Genomic DNA, 22,976 nt, shown 5'->3' with positions numbered 1-22,976 from the left:
TGATGCACCTGTTGATGGAGGATTCAAGTATCCAGGATGTGAATTTGAGAGTTTAGCACATAGCATACAACAGGATTAATCCACAGAATTCTTTACATCAGAGGAGGAACATGAAATTTAGGTCGAGAACTGGAAAACACAGACTGGCTAAACAGGTCCTGCTCCTTTTGTGTCATTTTCAGGAAATTATGTTGAGTTTTTTTCCTTGTTGAGGCATATTTAAGATGCAACGCTCATGCTCAGGATGGGGTGCGTGACAGGATGGCTTCACCTGCACTGCTGCTGCATGTGCTGCTCATGTCCACAGCTTCATCCACAGGGTACCAGCACTATCTGTTCTACGGTGGCTCAACGACTTTCAACCCAAAAGGACAGAGTTCACATGGGGCTTATGAGGTGGGTATACTGCCTTATTCTGTTAGTTATTTAAAAAAAGAAAGAAAACAAGCCCTCAAATCATCCGAGCTCATAAAAATGCAGAGTTACGTTTAACTGCTGTCACTGAAGGAATGTTGCTGTTATATTTTCTATAAAGTATAAGAGATAGATTAGATAGATAGATAGATAGATAGATCGGAATCAGAAAAAACAGGACAGGCAGATCCCAATACTGCACGTCACTGAAGGAATGTTACTTTTATATTTTGTATAAAGTTAGATAAATAGATAGATCTATTCCAGTATTCCAGACAAATTATTCCAGTATTCGAAAAGTTAAGCAGAGCATCTTGTTTTATGTTATGTTTATGCATTTAGCAGACACTTTTATCCAAAGCGACTTACAGGTAGGCAGGTAGGTAAGGGGGTCTTGCCTAAGGACCCCTACTGGAGACAGTACCTTTCATGCAGGGGATTTGAACCCAGATCTCCCACATGAAAGATGGCAATCATACCACTAAACTATCCAGTCCCTGGATCTTGTGAACAGAATCAGAGAAAACAGGGCAGATCCCAATACTGCAGGGCTGATAAATCCGTCTGTCTTTGCAGGTGGAGCTTCGCCACAGGCAAACTGTAGACGGACGCTACACTACTGGGGGAGTTTGCCTAAATGGTGACTGTGGGACTGAGACTGAGCACGCTAGTGTAATGACAGCCAAGCATTCTGGTAATTTGACATGGAGGCAGTTTGAGGTGAAAACTACAAGAAAACTCAAAACCAACCTCCCCTTCGAGATGAGGTGAGACTTTACTCAAGCTAAACCCCCCCCACAATTTAAATTCTGCTGTTTTTCCACAAGCTGGCACAGTTTTCAGAGGTCTAACAACGACTGTGACACGCTTCGGTTAAAAGTGTGCATTCATATATTGTTGCCTGCAAGGCTTTTGGGAGGTTGTTCAAAACTTAAGTTACTCAAGTTTCTTCCACACATTCAAACCATAGAGCAGTAAACAGCAATAAACAGCTGGTTTTAAAGATGTTCCAGCTGTTCTTTGAATCAGCACATTCACATTAGTGTGAAGTACAAATTTACATCAATTATAGACAACTTTAATCTCTTAATTTAATCATTGATTGAGAAGAAAATTTCCCCGAAGCTTCATTTATATTGAATACATCACATCAAATTCTAAGAAAAAACACTGAGGTGTGGAAGGTTTGAAAAATAGGTAAATTTGACAAAAAGTACCACAAAAACAAGCTGTTTGCAAAGTATTTGCATTAAAAAAAAAGCCGTTCAGAGCTTAATTAAGATTATTGATGACTGACTTTCACCATTTCTTCTACGGCAGCTGGCCAGACATCAAAGACTCTCGTATGAAATGGAGGATGATGACACATATTGATCTGGGAACCCGATCTGATACGGGGGAATCAAACAGGTCTCCTGTCATTACCACACCGCAGGTTCTCAGGTGATTAAATCACTCTCTTTTTTGCTTGTGATAATTGAAGGACAGTCCCATTGGTGATGTGTTCGGTAGTTTTAGAATTTAATACATTTGATTTTGTTGGATTTTATTGGTTTATAATGTGATTACAATTAATTGACCGGCTTGAATTGGATTTGAGATGACATGTTTTGATTTGGTACTTTACAAATAAGATGCACTTAAAATGAAACACACTGTTATGATCTTACATAAACATCCTAAGCCTGAATGTTCAGGTGTTTGAGAGTCATCTCTGCCATAAAAACAAGTGACACTAGAAACCTTTTGGCTCCCCCTCCTTTGCGGTCATAAAAGAAAATCTCTGTGAACCCTGCACATGTACAGCCGTGCACCTGAATTATTTGTCACGTTGAAGAGGCAACAAAGACTCTGTCAAGCGACCATAAAGCACGAGGGTGTGGTGCAAGGCTGGAAACCGGCAAAGGAGCACCTAGAAGCCCCACAACGAGGCAGGCGAGTTGCAAGAGAAGATCGGTTTACTTAGTCCAAAAAAAAAACAGGCACTGTCAAAACCAGGAGATCAGAATTAGGCAAACAAATCCGACAAGGAGGAAGGCAGGAATCCGTAGTCCGAGAAAGGCAAAACAGGGTCGGAACAAGGAGGCAGAACTGGAATTGCTGGAGAGTTTGGCAAAGTACAACACAAGACAATCTGGCAGGGATCAAGTGAAACTATATATATTGTATAGTATGCATAGTACATATACTGAGGAACTAATTCCTCAGTAGGGCAATTTCAGCAATTTCCCTCGGGATAAATAAAGCTTCTTGAATCTCGCAATGAGTGTCACAGTCTGTCATGTCCCAGTTTGTTTAATCATGTTTTCAGGTTATGTTCACCTGGTTCATTGTTCACAGCTGCACCTCATCCACTGATCACTACCTCCACAGTATTTAGCTTCCTGGTTTCCTTTCAGTCACTGCAGAATCCTCACTATCCCTTCATGCCTCGCCACAGAGATAAGTCTGGTTAGGCCTCATAGTCATGTGCCTTTGTTTATTCACAGTCATAGTCTTGTTTTGTTCCACATTTAAGTATTTTTGAATCCGGCTCGGCTTTGTTTTTGCCTTTGCTCCCTGTTCTTGTTTTGTTGTAAATAAACCTTTTTTTGAGTCTAAAAGAACTGCATCTGGGTCCTACCTCTCCGTCGTTCGTGACAATGAGTAAATGGACTGCAGGTGAGGAGGAAAACCAGGTGAAGGAAATGAGTTGATAGCATGGCAGGAAGAAAGGCAGGACCTGAAATGACAGGAGAGTTGGTGAAACTATGTTACAGTGACAGCCTCGAGGGGGCTCCAGGGCAGTTTCAGGCATGTGCAGAACAAAGCTTGTAAAATGAGTCAGAAGCATATGGTTGGAAGGTTTATTTTAGTTTCAAGTGATGTGTTATTGCTAATGTTAGGTGTCTCAGTGCTGTATTCTACGAAGATAAAGTAGAACACTACCATGTTTTCGCTCCACTGGACAGTAGAGTCACACTGCAAGAGTTTAATCTGATGTTACAGAGTGACGAGGAACTGCCCGCGAACATTCGGGATCCCAACGTTTGACCCCGATGGCGACCGTGTGAGATGCAGAGTTCCAACAAACTCAACTACGTACGAGTGTTCGATGTGCAGCCTCGTCAATGGTTTCTCCTTAGATCAGGTGAGAACCTGGATATCCGGCAGGATAGCGTAGTGGTATGATTGCCACCTTCCATGTGGGAGACCTGGGTTCAAATCCCCTGCATGAAAGGTATTACCTCCAGTAGGGGTCCTTAGGCAAGACCCCCTTACCCTACATGCCTACCTGTAAGTCGCTTTGGATAAATGCGTCTGTTAAAAGCGTCTGTTAAATGCATAAACATAAACAAACCTACACACAACGAAAACTATACCAATCTAGAGCCTTTTCAGTTTTAATTTCCATTCATAGGTACTTCATATGGCAGCATTTCAAGAATAAAACATAAAAGTTAGACAGGAATTCATTAGGTTTGGTATTGATAAGTACTAATCTGACATCTACTGTATAGAGGACAGAAAATCTATATTGAGTGCTCAAGAACTGATGAAAGTATTTCCTTTTTGCCAGAACTCCTGCTCCCTTACATTTAGATATAGTCAACACACTGGATACCATCCCATTGAGCTGGTAGTGGAGGACTTTCCCAATAGAGAGATCTCACTGTCCTACTCTGATGGATCCTACACAATAAAGCGGCCCCTGTCAGGGAATCGACGTAAACGTGAAGTACTTCATGACTCAGCTGTTCAAAAAATATCAACAACTGCTCCAACACTGACCAACGCAACGTCTGGACCCACCAGCACTACTACCGCAAGAACCACCACAGCTGCTCCAACCACATCTGGAACCGCCTCCACAGGTGCTCCAAACACCTCCACAGCTGCTCCAACCACAACAACTAAAACCGCCTCCACAGCTGCTCCAACCACAACATCTGGAACCACCTCCACAGCTGCTCCAACCACAACATCTGGAACCGCCTCCACAGGTGCTCCAACTGCCTCCACAGCTGCTCCAACCACAACATCTAAAACTAACACCACAGCTGCTCCAACCACATCTGGTACCACCTCCACAGCTGCTCCAAACACAACATCTGGAACCACCACCACAGCTACTCCTACCACAACATCTGGAACCACCACAGCTGCTCCAACCACAACATCTGGAACCACCACCACAGCTGCTCCTACCACAACATCTGGAACCACCACAGCTGCTCCAACCACAACATCTAAAACCGCCTCCACAGCTACTCCAACCACAACATCTAAAACCACCTCCACAGCTGCTCCAACCACAACATCTGGAACCACCACCACAGCTGCTCCAACCACAACATCTGGAACCACCACCACAGCTGCTCCAACCACAACATCTAAAACCGCCTCCACAGCTGCTCCAACCACAACATCTAAAACCGCCTCCACAGCTGCTCCAACCACAACATCTGGAACCACCACCACAGCTACTCCAACCACAACATCTAAAACCGCCTCCACAGCTGCTCCAACCACAACATCTGGAACCACCACCACAGCTGCTCCAACCACAACATCTGGAACCGCCTCCACAGCTGCTCCAACCACAACATCTGGAACCGCCACCACAGCTGCTCCAAACACAACATCTGGAACCACCACCACAGCTGCTCCAACCACAACATCTGGAACCGCCTCCACAGCTACTCCAACCACCACACAGCATTATAGGCCATCCATTGCTCCTTTAAGCAAGCTGCCTTTGCAGTTCAGTCTTTATGGTAAGGTAATACCTTTTATCCGAACAGTGATGTGAGTATTTTAAGTGACTATTTCATTTCTCAAAGTGTGTCTCCTCTGGTGTGATTTTCAGTGGATTCACACTACGCCCCTTCATGTCTTGACGGTGATTACTTTCCTGTTTTCTTGTCACCAACGCCGGCAAATGGAGCAAATCTTAGTGCATACGTCAACAACACCCTTGGATTCAAAGTCAAGTCTGCAGCTCAGAACACAATGTAAGCAGTGATTTGTGTGCATCTGAGTGAGTTCTTATAATGTGCTTTCATATGATACTTTCCACTCATCTTCTGTCTTATTTTGCAGTTACTTAACTTCCTAAACTTTGCTTTATCTTGAAGGATTCATGACTTGATTGTGACAGGACCAAGAGGCATTTCAAAGCAGAAAGTCTCCACAGGAACGTACATGATAAAATGGACCCCGACTGACAATGAGCTGAATGATTATTCTCCCATTTGCTTTGTGTCTGAAGCAAGAGACGAGTGAGTTTTAAATAAACTACCGAGTGGGGTCAGGTGTCTGCTTCACATTTAGTGTGTTCCTTCAACCCAGTCTCACAATACAGCGTAATTTTAATGTTGTCATCCGTATGAAAAGACAACGGTTCGAAAATAACTCCATTAAGTAACACAGTGTCACAGCTTTTTGTTAAATAGTCACAGATTGACTGTTGGATCGCAATTAAAAGGCAATTGTTACATTTCAGACTCAACCAAGTCTACCATTCAGAGCTGCGTTGTGTGACCGTTGAGGTTGAGTACTACGGTAAGTCAAAGTTGACTGAGTCTCTTAATATGTTCTTTATTGCATGTGGTGTCTTTGGGTTGCTGCCTTAACAGGCACCGATAAACTTCTGCATTAGTCCACATCGACCAAGTTGAAATTCTTCAAAATGTCCATTCCTCATAGCTCGGTGTAGGCCACCTCTTCTCAGTAATTCTACTAAAATAATTATAACAGTGATAGATGTGCAGCACTGACCATAAGATGAAGATGGAACACATAAACAGGATAAAAACACAATCAGACATTAAGTTTCTGATAGATTTAAGAACTATTTTTAGTCACATATTGAACTCGCTGCCATCTGTATCCATGTATCTAAGACTATCTACAATTCAAAGGTGCTGGAGTAACTGTCAGCAAAGAAAAGCTGAAGGGTTAAGAACAACAAAAGGGTTTCAAGCAGATAATAAGTGAAAAGTCTTGACATTTCTAAAGTGTGACATTTCTAAAACTAGAAAGAGTGAAAGTTTAGCTGAAAGCAAGTTGCTGAAATCCTGGTTGAAGAAGTTTGAAGTTGAAAATAAAATAGTGGAATAATTTAAACCTGTTGGCAAAAACTGCAGAAGTCTTAGTTGAAGAAGTTGAAAGTTTAAAAACAACAGGAAGATTTAAAATTTTTGTGGAAAAATGTGCGGTTAGTTATTTTAAATAATTGTAAAAGTATAAAAAAGTCAAAACTAATTCCAATTTAATTCAATAAGTTAATTAAAAATAAAAAATAGCTGAACATTTTGATACCAAAGTTGTAGAAATCGGTGAAGAATATGCAGTAGTTAATGTCCAAAAAAACTGCAGAATCCTGATAATTTAAGGATTAAATGTCATTAAAAAGAATGATTGATGATCAGATGTTATCCTCCTCGGTGCAGAAGCCACTGTATCCTGCAATGAAACAACAATAACTGTGGAGGTGGCGAAGACTGACGTCATCAGACGCAACGAGAACATTTTGCATCTCAACGATTTCACGGATTATTCCTGCGACCTCACAAGCAGTTCCAACGCTTCCCACCTGGTGGCTGTGATGTCACTGAACTGCTGTGGGACTCGTGTTGAGGTACAGAGCACCAAACACTGATCACACTGTGGCACATTTAAAGAAGTTTAATAAAAGCTGCTGTTGTTTCTCTGCTGATGCCCAAAGCATCAAGAACATCAAATGATGGATAATAATCATACCAGAAACCGGTTAAAGTGACCACGATGTCAGCGAAGCAGCAAACATTCAGCATAATTTTCAAAGTTTCTCTAAAGATCATCATTTTTTGTCATGAGTGGGATTTTGCTGTTAAAGGGGAAATCCGGTATTTTTAAACCAAGATCATATTTCTGGCGTTCATCTACTCACGAGAACAGTTTGGTGAAAATCGGCGTCCTTCGGAATATATTTAGATAACTCGAGATCCATATGATGGTCTGAAAGATGCAGCCTCTAAATAAGGCATGTGATGTTAGCCGACTGTCACAGAGCACGGAGTAAATAAACTGTGCTCTAGCGGCATGTTGATGACGTCATCCCAGTAGATGAATGTGTAGGAAGCCCTCTATAAGCCCCCCGATAGCCGCCGATAACAACAACACAGCAGCTCTGAGCTAACAGAGCTATAGCACACGTTCATTCATTCATTCTTCTTAAAGTATTGGTGAAATAAAGACAGATAATGCCTTATTTAGAGGCTGCATCCTCTAAGCCCCGTTCACTCCGTTATATGGATCTCCAGTTATCTAAATATCTTCAGAAGGACGCCGACTTTCACCAAACTGTTCTCGGTGAGTAGATGAACGTATTTCATGCCAGAAATAAGGTCTAGGTTTAAAAATAAGAGTTCAGTTGCTTGAGGCAGACGTGGATAAAGTATTTTTCCTGGACATAGCTGCATGTTACACAAACGTTCTTTCCTTGAAGTAAAATGAGCGACAAATATTGCCGATACTTCCAGTTTGAGGACGCTACCTTTGAAGTTCCCTGGCTCGTGGCCATTGTCGCTGTCTTGTTGTGTTTGGCAGTCAGAGCGTGCAGTGAGACAGCGCGAGCAGGGCATGATCCGCCCACCCAGCCAATCAGCATCGCATATGCAACAGCGTCATCATTCCCACCCCTGTGTGCCCAAAACCTGACAATTTGCGCTTCGTTCAACCAAATTGTAGGAGCGGCAACAGCGTTGCAGCGATGGGAACTAATTAATTAGATTACTCGTTACAGGGAAAAATAATGCCGCTAGTAACGCCAACACTGGTGGTATGATTGCCACCTTTCATGTGAGTGACCTGGGTTCAAATCCCCTGCATGAGAGGTCCTACCTCCTGTAGGGGTCCTCAGGCAAGGCCCCCTTATCCTACCTGCCTCCCTGTGTAAGTCCCTTTGGATAAAAGCATCTGCCAAATGCATAAACAAGCAAACTTTAGTATGTCCTGATCCAAACAGCTGCGTGAAATGTGAAAGTTGTGTATTCCAGCTGTGTAATGTCACATTGGTGACCGAGAACAGCTGTTTCGGCTCTCATTCATTAAGAAACTTTCGGGTTTTTTTGCAAGAATTCACACCTAGCAAGATTTCAGAATGACTGTTTTAATTCTTTTTTTTTTAAAAGGATTTTATGACGTTTTATAATGGTTTCAGACACTTAGAAGAACAAGCTGAGCCTGTCGGCTGCAAATACAAACACTTTTCTGCATTTAATGTCCCCTCGTACATAACATATTCTCGCTCAATATGCATCAAATGCACACATTTATGTGCCTGTTAATATCGGGGGTGAGAAAACAAGTGAATAAGTGTCTTTTAAAGTTCAGAAGCAGACTTAGAATAGAAAGAAAGCGCTTATGCTTGTAAGCATTGAGTAACAATTCATGTAGTAATTTTTTAACTGCTGTTCTAATACTGGAATATTTCATAGCTCCTAAATGTAAACTTACGTCTTGTGACTGATTAAAAATGTCAGTCTCTTTAACTGTTGTCTCCTTTCTTAAAGGCTTAATTTAGTTCTTTCATTTCATGTCCTTATCAGGAGGATGACGATAACATCATCTTCAGTAACGTCATCACATCTGCCGACCCAGATGAAATCATTTCCCGGGTTCATGACGTTGAGATCGCCTTTTCCTGCGTCTATCCGAAGCGAGCCAACCTGACGCTGGGATTCACACACAAAAACCCTTACGCCTTCAGAGAGAGGGGCTTTGGTGCTTTCACCTTCCAGTTTGAGTTCTTTGAGACCCAACTTTTCAGAAAACAAGTAAATGACAGCAGCTACCCAGTGGAGGTTTACCTGAAGCAGATGATCTTCATGCAGATCGAGGAAACCTCGTCCATCCCCAACACAGAGCTGTTTGTGGAGTCCTGCAAAGCAACTCCTTACGACAACCCCAACTCCCGCATCAGCTACACCATCATTGACAATGGGTACTTAGAGAAAATGCCTCTGTGTTGTAACTGGTTTCGATGGAGAAATTATCTGTTTCTGAAGCATTTGAACCGTTTTTTTTGTTCATCTATCTATTATTTTACAGGTGTGTGAGGGACAAAACTGTGCAAATCTACCCCAGCTCCAGGTCTCAGTTCAGGTTTGGAATGGAGGCTTTTGAGTTCATCGGAGCTCATGAGGAGGTAAATTTATTATGTCAAATATCAGATTTTGAATCCAATGTCTGAACCCGCGTACCTTTGATCTGACGAGTCAAAAATCAATCGCAGAAAAAGTGACTGTTAACTATGAGTGAAACACAGACCTTTTCAACAAATAAATTTGCATGAACAGCCTCTCATAGGTAAGCCACCACTGTGCAAAACCCTTTTGTTCTGGAACGTTTACAATCGGAGAAGAGAAATCATTTTAAAAACACTTAAAGACTGTCCAACATCCCCTCGGTCCACTGACTTTAACCAGGTTTCATGTTTCCATTGAATGTGAGTATTAGTAAAAGGTGCAGATGTTGTGGGCCACTTCCTCCAGCTCTTCCGGGGGGACCCCGAGGCGTTCCCAGGCCAGCCGAGAGACATAGTCTCTCCAACGTGTCCTGGGTCTTCCCCGGGGTCTCCTCCCAGTGGGACGGGCCCAGAACACCTCCCCAGGGAGGGTCCAGGGGGCATCCTAACCAGATGCCACCTCATCTGACTCCTCTCAATGTGGAGGAGCAGCGGTTCTACTCCGAGCCCCTCCCGGATGACTGAGCTTCTCACCCTGTCTCTAAGGGAGGCCCAGACACCCTGAGGAGGAAACCCATTTCAGCCGCTTGTATTCGCGATCTCGTTCTTTCGGTCTCTACCCACAGCTGGTGACCATCGGTGAGGATGGGAACGTAGACTGACCAGTAAATAGAGAGCTTCTCCTTCTGGCTCAGCTCCTTCTTCACAGCGACGGGTCGGTGCAGCAACACTGCAGACGCTGCACCGATCCGCCGTCAATCTCACGCTCCATTCGTCCCTCACTGTGAACAAGACCCCGAGATACTGGAACTCCTCCACTTGGGGAAGGATCTCATTCCTGACCCGGAGAGAGTGTTCCACCCTTTTCCAGCTAAATGCATCTGATGCTCTAAAACTACTGATGGGATGATGTATCAAGGTGGGTTGATGAAATTAAAAAAGGTGTGGCTGCAGTTCACACAAACAGCCAAAATGTGGCACATATCAAAGATGTTTGGCAGCACTTAACAAGAAATCTAATCTCGGGAGTAGTTTTGGACTTTGGAGGTTCAAAGCAGCTATAAATGAGCTGCAAACACAGAATGATGCTGTTTGTAGCCTAATAGAAAATAAAGGTTGTTCAGGATGAATGAACACATCTGTCTGACTGTCTGCAGGTCTACGTCACCTGCTCCGTCATGCTGTGTGAGAGCGGCGTCGCTGGAACCCGGTGCTCTCAGGGATGCCTCAGATCCAACTCTGGAAACCATCGTGACAAAAGAGAAGCTGCGGCTCAGACAAGCAGACACTCCATTTCCCAGGGTCCTTTGCACCTGGCTCAGAGTTCTGACAGCAGAGGTGAGTGTGCACGTAGAGTCAGGTCATTATGTGCACATGTAGGTCAACGTGATGCAGTTAGTTGTATATATAGATCAGGGATGTTGAACTCTGGTCCTCGAGGGCCGCTGTCCTGCAGGTTTTAGATGTTTCCCTGCTTCAACACACCTGATCCAGATTAAATGGATCTCTTCAAAAGATTGTTAAGTCCTGCTAATGATGCATTGATCTTAATCAGGTGCGTTGAAGCAGGGAAGCATCTAAAACTTGCAGGACAGCGGCCCTCGAGGACCGGAGTTTGACATCCCTGATATAGATGCTTATTTTGTTTTATTTCACCATCTCAGCATCTGGCCCGAGCCTGACTCTGGGCATGAACTTCATCTTTATTGTGGGCTGCCTCCTGGTATGTGGAGCGGTGATCTATCGATCCGGGAGGACCAAAGCTGGATACCAAGCCCTTCCGACCTCTGACGCGGAATAAATTCAGATAAACTGCTTTTTATTTTTAGTTGACAGCCTCACTCTCGCTGTGGTCGACATTTTCTGCTTCTTTGTGATCATTGAGATGAATTTTTATGAAAGTTTTTTTTTAAATTCAAGCTTTCGTCATGTTTGTAGCAATTTGTTTGTTTGTTTGAAAATGATATAATAATGAATAATTAAACCTGACATAGAGTTTGTGTATTTGTCAGGTTTGGTGGTGGGAGTTAGGACCCAGATGCAGAGAATTTTAAGTGAAACTTGGTTTATTAAAACAAAAGGAACACAAAGCACAGCTGAGCCGGATTAAAAAAATTTACTTTGACTAAGAAAACAAACTTGGCTATGAACATGAACTATTAACAAGACAAACCTGCACACATGAATGCCGGTGACATCAATGATGGTGGGGATTTCACAATGACATGAGGGAATTAGGAAACTAAATACTGTGGGGAGGTGACTGGTGATGGATTGCAGCTGTGAACACAGACAGGTGACATGGGTGAAAACCTAATGATGTGGCAAGAGTGACTGGGGAAAAACAATGGTAAAACTGATTTAATATCAACCTAAAACATGAAAATATCACTTTTCTGTTGGTGACTAACGATCTAAGACACGCAAATTAGATTAAAAGGTATTTCTGAATGTTACCCATTGGTCTAAGTGTTCATGATTGTCCGTCTCTCTATTTTTATGTATATTTTTCGATGTGACAATGATTATAAAAAGAATGAAGAGACAGATTAGAAAAGGAATTTCCACACAGATGCATATTTACACATATTGACTATTTATAATGTGTCGTTTTTAACATTATGGAGGTTGGAAATGTAGACTCACGGCTGGGTGAAGGCAGCCAGTGTTGGTCATCTTACTTTAAAAAAGTAATTACTTACAGTTACAAATCCCTTCTCCCGAAAAGTAATTGAGTTAGTAGCTCAGTTACCTCATTGTAAGAGTAATTGGTTGTTCAGCAAAATAACTGTGACGTTATTTTTCATGTTCTGTAACATCTTTAACGTCAAAGATGTTTGTATAAACTGATGGAAGAATAAAAACACTATCTACAGTTTTTAGAACATTTGGTATTTATTTGAACTCAATAGAAGCAGCAGCAACAAGTGTGTTGATGTGAGCTGCTTCATAAGAGTCGAGTTGTTTGAGGCAGACGTGGATAAAGTATTTTTTCCTGGATATAGCTGCATGTTACACAAAATTTATTTTCTTTAATTTCAATGAGGAGAAGTATTACCGGTAGTTCCAGTATGAGGACGCTACCTTTGAGTTTTCCTGGCTCGTGGCCATTGTCGCTGTCTTGTTGTGTTTGGCAGTCAGAGCGTGCAGTGAGACAGCGCGAGCAGGGCATGATCCGCCCACCCAGCCAATCAGCATCCATATCCAACAGCGTCATCATCCCCATCCATGTGTGCCCAAAACCTGACACTTTGCGTTTCATTCAACTGAATTGTACAACAACAGCGTTGCAATGATGGGAAAAGTAATTAATCAGTTAATTAGTCAATTACTCGTTATTGAAAAAAAAAACGCCGTTAACGGCGTCATTAACAACACTGCAAGCAGCTGTTGCAAAATAAGATTTATTTTGAATAAACCTCAATCATTGCAGTGGTGGGGAGAAAGAAAAGAGACCCAAACCAAGAAAGCAGTCTAAGCAGGTAAGAAAAAAAACCTTTGAGTTGACACTATGTGAGAACTCAACATTCAAGGATTCCACTGTGAAATAAGAACAGAAAACAAACCCAACAAGGAGCCAAATATGAAATACAGTACCGTATTTTCCGCACTATAAGGCTCACCTGATTATAATGACACAACATATTATGTTATGTTCTCTGATTGGACGGTGGTTTTTACACTTTATAAACTTATAAACTGCACATCGGTCTGCATCACCCATCTCAGACTGAAGAACAGGCTCACTGGGACATGGGCAGAAGCATTAATGACACGATTCAATCGCTGAGTACGAGTTCGATACAATCTTCGCCCCATTCAGAGTGAATGGCTGGGATTCAGAGAAGTGGCCAGTTGCCATTAATTTCCAAAGTACAGAGGGAAGAGGCGGCAAAAGTGAACGTGGTGGTGAGCGGCGGAAGGGAGAGGGGTGAGTGATGCAGGGGGCTTAATGCCCCGATGAATGCTCGGCGCTCCCCGCGGTCAATTCAAAATGGCGGACACAGAAAGCGCACCGGATTATATGGCGCACGACCGATTTTTGTGAAAATTTAAGGCTTTTAGGTGCGCCTTACGGTACATTATGAAATAAAATGAGAGGCAGGATTAATTACAATATTAACCAACCCAGAAAATGATTCTTCAAAAAGTAGGAAGACTGGCCAAAACAGAGTAACAGTGAAAAAACTCAACCTGCAACAACAAAGAATAAAAACTAACCAAGTAAAACAGAACAAAAACACAAAGTAGAACTCACACACCAGTCTAGGTTGAATTAAACCTGCTATCTCTCACCAACGTGAATAAATTCTGTGCAAAATGTTCAAGTTTTGACACTTTAACCACAAAAAGGACTCCAAACATTTTTATTGTGATTATTATTGTGGTTCAAAATCAAATGATTTGTGCATGAAAAAAAGCCAATAAACTAGTTTTTTTTTTTGCAAACCAGTCTGTACTTTCCCAAGAACTCAATAATACATTTCTGATCTCACTTCTCGTAACTGAGTTCGGCATTCCTGAGATCAGGGCTGGACATTTTGCTTGGCAGTGATGATGCTGGTAAACAGGTTCTTCTCTCAGCACGATGCAGCCAGTAAACAGTGTCATGAAGTGATATTTTCTTCCTTGTAGCACAGTATTTAAGCTGGACCGATCTCAATGAGGATGGAAGATTCGTCAGGATGGCTTCTCTCACGCTCCTGCTGTGTCTGCTTATGTTCACAGCTTCATCTGAATCACGCCCCTCCTTCAGGCACTTAGGTGCATCACTGACGTTCATCCCAAAAGGCAAATCTATCAGCGGGACTTATGAGGTGAGTTCAACAGCTTTTAGGATTACCTGAATGTAGACTGCACATACACAGACCAATAATTGCATTCAGTTCAGACTTGCTTTCCTCTTAGACATGATATTATGAACAGTAATGGAGTAAATTTTGAAGTTTGGCTCTTAAAGAAAACATCTTCAGCATTCTCCTTCAAATTACAGCTTAAGACAAACTGTGCTTTAGTTTATTCAGGGGATGTTGGATTTGTGTTTATCTAAATAGGTTGAGCACTTCAGTATTTCATGCCAGGATGATTTTACTAATTTGAAAGTCACTTTGGATAAAAGCATCCACTAAATGATTAAAAGTAGATATATCACATAATTGTAATTCTATCCAGGTTGAACTTCGCTACAAGCCAACCGGATATGATTTCCATGAGAATTCATTCGGCTGCTTATATTCTGACTGTGGTTCATCGATCCTGGGCTACAGTAGAACAGTGGCCCGTAATTCTTGTAATCTCACCTGGCACCATTATGAGGTCGTATCAAGAAGACAACTGAGGAACAACCTCCCCTTCCGCATGAAGTAAGACAAATTTACAAAAATGTTGGAAATTCTATCATGATTTGAAGATACATTTTGGAGATATAAACTGTATCTGCATTGCTAATTTTTTCTTTATTATTTAAATATTTCTCCAAACAGATTCCCTACTTATTACAATTACTTCTATAGCATGGGAGCCTGGATACACAACCCCAGAGGCTCACAAGTTAGATGGTATATGACAACAAGAGTGGACCTGGGAACCCGATCTGATACTGGAGAATCAAACCATCCACCCATCACTACTATTCTGCCAGTTATCAGGTACAATTTTTTTTCTTCTGTTTTTTAAACTTTTACTTGTTCAGAAATTGCTTAAAAGGTGCTGAAAGTTTGTCATAAAAACTCAACACCGACTCAAGTTTAAGAGACTAAAAGGTCTATTTAGTCGTGTTCTATAATGGTTCTGTCATGATCTGTGGGTTTTTTTTGAGTTTCGAGTCTTTTCTATGGTTTTATTTTTGTCTTGGTTCCTTGGTTGCTCTCTGTTTTATGTTAGTTGGTATTTTGCCTGAACTTATACCTTTTATTGTGCTTTAGAATCTTTAGAATGATCTTTAGAATCTTTAGAATCTTTTTCTGGTCATTACTCAGTCTCTCTGTTTTTCTGCTGAGCTCAACTTACTCGCTTATCTCCACTCAGTCACCCTGGGCTATAATCGCTTCTTCCTTTTTTCTCCTCCAAGTCGTTGATAATTTTCATTTTCATTGGTGTAAGGTTTGATATGGGCATTAAAAACTAATCAGTTTGGGTTCAGAAAACAGCATGACTTACCTTAACATAGACTCCCAAAAGTTACATTTACCAAGACATGAGTTCTGCCCAATCTGCAATAAACAGTGGTGCAGGAACACAAACCTCCCAGTGAACTACATAACTATGAAAAACATATAGGCTGTCACAATTAAACAGCACATTTCGTGTCCCTGAGCCTAAATACAGTTGTTGCCATTTAAAGTTTGATCATGAGATTCAGGGGAAATTCCTCAGGAATCAGGAGGCTAAAGCCAGATGTTTTGTTTTGTTTTTCATTAGTTTGTTTTGGCTCCCACTGCTGTCAGAAAATGTTACTCCCTCCAGTTGTTCGCGATTCCGCGATCGCGGAAATGTATGCAAATTCAACAGATCCCCACATTTTTTCGCGCTAATGTATAATTGTGAGTTTATTGCAAATCTTCCGCAAAAATGGTAAAAATAATTGGGTTTAAGTGACTACTAACTCCCACCTGCAGGTGGCAGTATTTCTCACTTGTGCTACACTGCTGCTTCAACCTTACTTGATGTCAAGTTATAGTCCGTGATCGATATGGCGGGTAACAAAAAGTCACATTTACCGTCATACATAAGCGCAAAGGACTGTGCAAAGCAATATCCCTCTGTTCTCCATGAGAATGGGGGGGGGAATTATTTTGCAGACCTCGCAATAAGGTACTCAACCACTGAAGGAAGTCTACAATTTACAAGGAATGAAACATCAACATGCCGGACAACACTTTAAGAAGACAGAGGCAAACGACAATAACTGAATCCCAAAATGAAAAATTTGAAGCTGTGGGTTATGTCAGTGTCTGCTGAAGCTATTTAAGTTCTTTAAAGAATAAAAATGATAAATCTATCTGCTTGTTTTTTTTCTCTCTCATCTTTTTTCTTCTATATGTAAATTTTGGAAGCGGTTTAATGTGGAAAAAATATCGCAAAATTCACCAAGTAGCACCAAAAAAATCGGTGATTTTGATTGCAAAAAATCACAAATATAATCGCAAAATCCCGGAGGGACTGACTAATGATCTGTGTTTTATGATGTGTTCTGTAAAGTAACCAATAACATTTTTCCACTGCGGTGTTATATGACATGACGTGTACCCGACTGAGTTTAATCTGATGTTGCAGAGTGACGAGGAACTGCCCTCGAACATTCAGGATCCCAAAGTTTGACCCTGATGGCGACCGTGTGAGATGCAGGGTACAAAGAAGAAAATTTGGACATTACGCAACATGTTCGCTGTGTGATCTCGACAGGGATTTCTCTTTGGATGGGGTAAGAAACTGGAAAATGAAGGCATGTGCACAAACACCTGTTGATGCGTCTCTGCATCCTCATTATTTGGTACAGAAATATTCTTTGGTGCTCTGGGACCATTCGAGTGAAATGGAATCACTAAGATACACAGAAAGATTCAGTGCGGCACATACTGCATGATCAGGTAATAATGAGGTAAATCTGGCCCCAGCAGAGCAGGGCACCAAACCAGAGTAAACTTCTTATGTAAAGAAAAGAGATAACACTGTCACAAACACACAAACCACATATATATGAACTAAATACTTAGCTTTTTAGAGTTGTACAAGGCAGGAAATGATATGCTGAGTTTTAGTAAAAGTGTGTTTTAGTGAACATTAATAGAAAGGTAAACTAAAGACTCATGTACACCACCTGAGCTTTTGCAGCATTGTAAAATTCTTACACTGTCTGATCATACTACTTCATTTTTGTCAGAATTCCTGCACCCTCAAATATAGGAACAGCAGTATCTCCGGACATCATCCCATCGAGCTTGTGATGGAGGACTTTCCCAACAAAGAGATCACTCTATCCTACTCTGATCGATCCTACACAACAAAGAAACCCCTGTCAGTGGCACGGCACAAACGTGCGGTTAAAATTCCCCCAAAAACCTCCACAGCTCCTCCCACAACCACCACAGCTCCTCCCACAACCACCACAGCTCCTCCCACAACCACCACAGCTGCTCCCACAACCACCACAGCTCCGACAACAACCACCACAGCTGCTCCCACAACCACCACAGCTCCTCCCACAACCACCACAGCTCCTCCCACAACCACCACAACTCCTCCCACAACCACCACAGCTGCTCCGACAACCACCACAACTCCTCCCACAACCACCACAACTCCTCCCACAACCACCACAACTCCTCCCACAACCACCACAACTCCTCCCACAACCACCACAGCTCCTCCCACAACCACCACAGCTGCTCCCACAACCACCACAGCTCCGACAACAACCACCACAACTCCTCCCACAACCACCACAGCTCCTCCGACAACCACCACAACTCCTCTCACAACAACCACAACTCCTCCCACAACCACCACAGCTCCTCCCACAACCACCACAGCTCATCCGACAACCACCACAGCTCCTCCCACAACCACCACAGCTCCTCCCACAACCACCACAACTCCTCCCACAACCACCACAGCTCCTCCCACAACCACCACAACTCCTCCCACAACCACCACAGCTCCTCCCACAACCACCACAACTCCTCCCACAACCACCACAGCTCCTCCCACAACCACCACAGCTCCTCCCACAACCACCACAACTCCTCCCACAACCACCACAGCTGCTCCGACAACCACCACAACTCCTCCCACAACCACCACAGCTGCTCCGACAACCACCACAGCTCCTCCCACAACCACCACAGCTCCTCCCACAACCACCACAGTTGCTCCGACAACCACCACAGCTGCTCCCACAACCACCACAGCTCCTCCCACAACCACCACAGCTCCTCCCACAACCACCACAGCTGCTCCGACAACCACCACAACTCCTCCGACAACCACCACAACTCCTCCCACAACCACCACAGCTCCTCCGACAACCACCACAACTCCTCCGACAACCACCACAACTCCTCCCACAACCACCACATCTCCTCCCACAACCACCACAGCTGCTCCGACAACCACCACAGCTCCTCCCACAACCACCACAGCTGCTCCGACAACCACCACAGTTCCTCCCACAACCACCACAGCTCCTCCAACAACCACCACAGCTCCTCCAACAACCACCACAGCTCCTACCACAACCACCACAACTCCTCCAACGACACCCCCGCCATTTTACAGATCAACGATTCCTCCTTTAAGCGTCCTTCCTTTGGATTTTACTGTTTTTGGTATGGTAACATATCTATATTATTATAATCAATTACTGGCATTTCATCAATTTCTCACTGTCTGTCTCTCCTCATCTAATTTTCAGTGGACTCATACGATGCCCCTTCATGTATCGATGGTGATTATTTTCCTGTTTTTTTGTCGCCAACTCCGGCAAATGGTGTAAATCTTCCTGCGTATATCAACCAGACCCTCGAAATTAAAGTCAGATCCACAGCTCAGTACGCAGAGTAAGGAAATCTAACCTCACAATCTGCAGCATTTTTCTCTAATATTTTACTTTCATCAAGATTTTCCTTCTATTGTTTTGAAATAAAGACCGACTTTCCTTCCTTCTTGAACTGTTTATGATTTTCTCAACTGCAAACTTTGCTTATCTTTAGGATAAAGGACCTGCTTGTGACAGGACCAGCAGGCATTTCAAAGGAGAAAGTCCCCACAGAATCATACATCATAAAATGGACACCAACTGAGCTTGAGCTAAATGGTCATTTTCCTATTTGCTTTGTGTCTGAAGCAATGGACAGGTGAGCTGTAGATAAACTGTCCAGCTGGGTTTCATGTTTGTAATTGTAATTCTTTGTAAAATTGTTCATATAATGGGGACTCATTTGTTGTACCATAGAGACTACCAGGTATTCCATTCAGAGCTGCGCTGTGTGACCGTCGATGTTCAACGCCAGGGTTAGTTGAAGCAAGTTTTTAGCATGTGTTTGATTCCTAATACCAAATTTGATGTCATCATAATTGGAGTGAAGAAATAAGTGACTGTTACATGTCTTAAACTATGCAGATGCCACCGTGACCTGCAATGAAACAACAATAACCATTGAAATGGAGAAGAATAACCTCATCAGACGCAACGAGAAGAGTTTGCATCTGAACAGCTTCACAGATTCTTCCTGTAACCTGACAAGAAATTCCAATAAAACCCACCTGATTAGTGTCATGTCACTGAACAGCTGTGGGACTAGTATCGAGGTACAGCACACAAAACATTACATGCACAACAAGACGGGGGAAATGTATTTCTATAGCACATTTTAACAACAAGGTGATTCAAAGTGCTGAATCAGCTGCAGCTGTCTGATCATCTTTGAGACAGAACAGGAAATACACAGTTTACTGAAAATAAATGCATGGAGCAGCTTTTCTAAATCACTCTGACACATTTGTCCTTTAATTCTGTCAGCTGACTTCATAACTGACCTGCTATGGTTGCTGAGCCCATAATATCACCCATATTTCTGGTTGAGTTTGTGTTTTTTTTGTGGTGTTGTTGCTTTGCATAATCTGAGCCAGTGGGAGCATGTAGATGTTGAATAAAAGAGGCCCCAGAATTGAACCCTGAGGAACTCCACATGCCTTTTTTGTCTACTTAGATGAGTGATTACCTGTAAACATGAAGTAGTTTTAAGTCTTTTAAGAGAGATTTAAGTTTTGTGCTGTTTCAGAAAGTACTACCCAGTTTTCCAGTCTATGGAGCAAGCAATAAACACTGAGATTCAGTAACACTAAAACACAATGTGACACATTGAACCAGTTCAATGAAAGTTGTTGTTACTCCTGTCTTTGTTGTTGTTACGAGTTTACGAGTTTGTTCTATAAAGCAGCATTATTTCTAAGTTTTTTAAACATTTAATGTCATTGTTTAAAGGTTTGAAAAGTCTCTCATTAACCTATTCTCTCCAAGAAAGAGACTACTTAGTACTTCTATGATTAAAACAGGTATAGCATGTGATGTGCTTCATTACTTTTGCAACAAATTTGGAAGACGTGCAGACCTAACTGTACAAATGACTCTAAGTCAGAGTTTTATAGATATCAGTTTTAGCCGGAGTTGTTCAAAAACTGACCCAGCTCAGTCAAATTTTAATTCACACAAAGTATAATGAACGACATTTCATCAATTTCTCTCTTCTTTTATTAAATTCCTCTGAATTATTCATTTTGTATCGTGCATAGTTCTATGGCAGGCTATAAAGTACAATAACATAAAGAGTCATAAAACCTTTTTAAATGTTTAAAAATGGTTTAAAATGTCTTATCATTTGTGTGTGTGTACTTTAGAAATCAGCATTTATAAACTCGAAAAAGTTTTATTTCACTCAGTACGTTTGAAATGTTGCAGAATGTGTGTCACGTTTGTAAGATATTTACATCTTAATTACATTAATTTTCTTTGACATTTTGTCCCTGTGACTTTTTGCTTTTATGTCAAAATTTCTCCAATTACAACTGTTGTCTCCTTTCTTAAAGGCTTCATTTAATTCTTTCATTTCATGTCCTTATCAGGAGGATGACGATAACATCATCTTCAGTAACGTCATCACATCTGCCGACCCAAAAGAAATTATCTCCAGGGTGCATAATGTTGAGATCGCCTTTTCCTGCGTCTATCCGAAGCGAGCCAACCTGACGCTGGGATTCACACACAAAAACCCTTACGCCTTCAGAGAGAGGGGCTTTGGTGCTTTCACCTTCCAGTTTGAGTTCTTTGAGACCCAACTTTTCAGAAAACAAGTAAATGACAGCAGCTACCCAGTGGAGGTTTACCTGAAGCAGATGATCTTCATGCAGATCGAGGAAACCTCGTCCATCCCCAACACAGAGCTGTTTGTGGAGTCCTGCAAAGCAACTCCTTACGACAACCCCAACTCCCGCATCAGCTACACCATCATTGACAATGGGTACTTAGAGAAAATGCCTCTGTGTTGTAACTGGTTTCGATGGAGAAATGATTTGTTTCTGAAACATTTGAACTGTTTTTTTGCTCATCTATCTATTATTTTACAGGTGTGTGAGGGACAAAACTGTGCAAATCTACCCCAGCGCCAGGTCTCAGTTCAGGTTTGGAATGGAGGCTTTTGAGTTCATTGGAACTCATGAGGAGGTAAATTTACTTTTTTTAAAGAATACAGAATTTTACAAAGTAAACTAGAATATTGATGAAAATTTACAGCGAGGGTCACCAATAAAGCGACTCACACATCTCCTCATGAAGCAACAGACATTGGAAATCGTGATACTCTCCTTAAACGCTGGATGAACAGTGGAGCAACCAAGTCCATTTGTTCATGTCTGTGTATGACCATTACTCCAATTCAGCAGTTATATGGTTGCAGCCTGGGATAACTCCATCAGCCCAATTACTGTACCATCAAACCTTTTGGTCCATCTCTGACATACACATAGTCTGATCTATCCAACCATCAGACTGGAAGAATTGTCACATTTCTTCTCATCTGAGACACTACAGCAGATCAGTCTTCCCCTGCATGAAAGGTACCTCCAGTAGGGGTCCTTTGGATAGACCCCCTTACCCTACCTGCCGACCTGTAAGTCGCTTTGGATAAAAGCATCTGCTAAATGCATAAACATAAGCATAAACAGTCTTGCAGGGCTTTGCAGATGGGCCTCATATTTGGACGGTATAGGTGCATCCCACAAATGTTCCCACTTTTCCTCCAGTCAGAGGCTGCCGTTGACAATTTGTTGATCCTGACGAGTAGTCAGTCATGGATGGCCTGACCAGGGTGAATCTGCATCACTGGGTCAGTTTACACTGCAGATGCACAATTGTAAAATGATGGACATACTGCACCCTGCTGGCTTCTTCTTCTTCTACTCAAGTCAGCCTCAAGAAAACCGAAGGCTCTGATCCTCTGTGATTCAGTTAGTAATCGTAATCCACACAGTTTTTAGAGGAGTTTGTCAACTTGCTTAAGTCATCAGAGCTGCTCAACTTCGCCATGAATAGAAAAAGACATAAAGATTTCCCTTGCATGGTTGTAGAGAGATCAATCAACTTGTTTCCACCTTAAATCATCTGACATACCTCCAGTTTACGGACTTTCAGAGGCAGAGGTTTGATTGTTAGCATTGTTAGAACCATGCATAGACATGCTAACATACCTGTTTTGACAATGTAGAGCAATGTTAAAGCAGAGGAGCATGTCTGATTCTTAGTGATGATTTGAATTCTGTCTGATTCTGTCTGACTTCGCCTCTGTGTGTCTGCAGG

The 22,976-nt window shown here is 42.2% G+C and overlaps 1 protein-coding gene across 1 annotated transcript; it reads left to right on the top strand.

Annotated features, from left to right (window-relative positions):
* Positions 1 to 261: 261 nt before the first annotated feature.
* On the top strand, positions 262 to 22,776 carry LOC140302312 (uncharacterized). Its single transcript, XM_072381145.1, has 26 exons — positions 262 to 396; positions 991 to 1,181; positions 1,735 to 1,857; positions 3,403 to 3,544; positions 3,974 to 5,171; positions 5,264 to 5,408; positions 5,900 to 5,958; positions 6,849 to 7,036; positions 7,920 to 8,123; positions 8,290 to 8,331; positions 8,988 to 9,382; positions 9,490 to 9,586; positions 10,783 to 10,963; positions 11,290 to 11,348; positions 12,763 to 12,898; positions 14,354 to 14,442; positions 14,798 to 14,988; positions 15,109 to 15,175; positions 17,508 to 18,951; positions 19,038 to 19,182; positions 19,336 to 19,479; positions 19,578 to 19,636; positions 19,746 to 19,933; positions 21,248 to 21,642; positions 21,749 to 21,845; positions 22,651 to 22,776. Exons 1-26 carry the CDS (start codon positions 262 to 264, stop codon positions 22,774 to 22,776), a joined length of 6,240 nt encoding a protein of 2,079 aa, XP_072237246.1.
* Positions 22,777 to 22,976: the final 200 nt, after the last annotated feature.

The sequence above is a fragment of the Leuresthes tenuis genome, unplaced genomic scaffold (assembly GCF_036924035.1).
Source record: "Leuresthes tenuis unplaced genomic scaffold, fLeuTen1.0.hap1 SCAF_2, whole genome shotgun sequence".
Lineage (NCBI taxonomy): Eukaryota > Metazoa > Chordata > Actinopteri > Atheriniformes > Atherinopsidae > Leuresthes > Leuresthes tenuis.
This window is presented reverse-complemented; position numbering and strand designations above follow the sequence as displayed.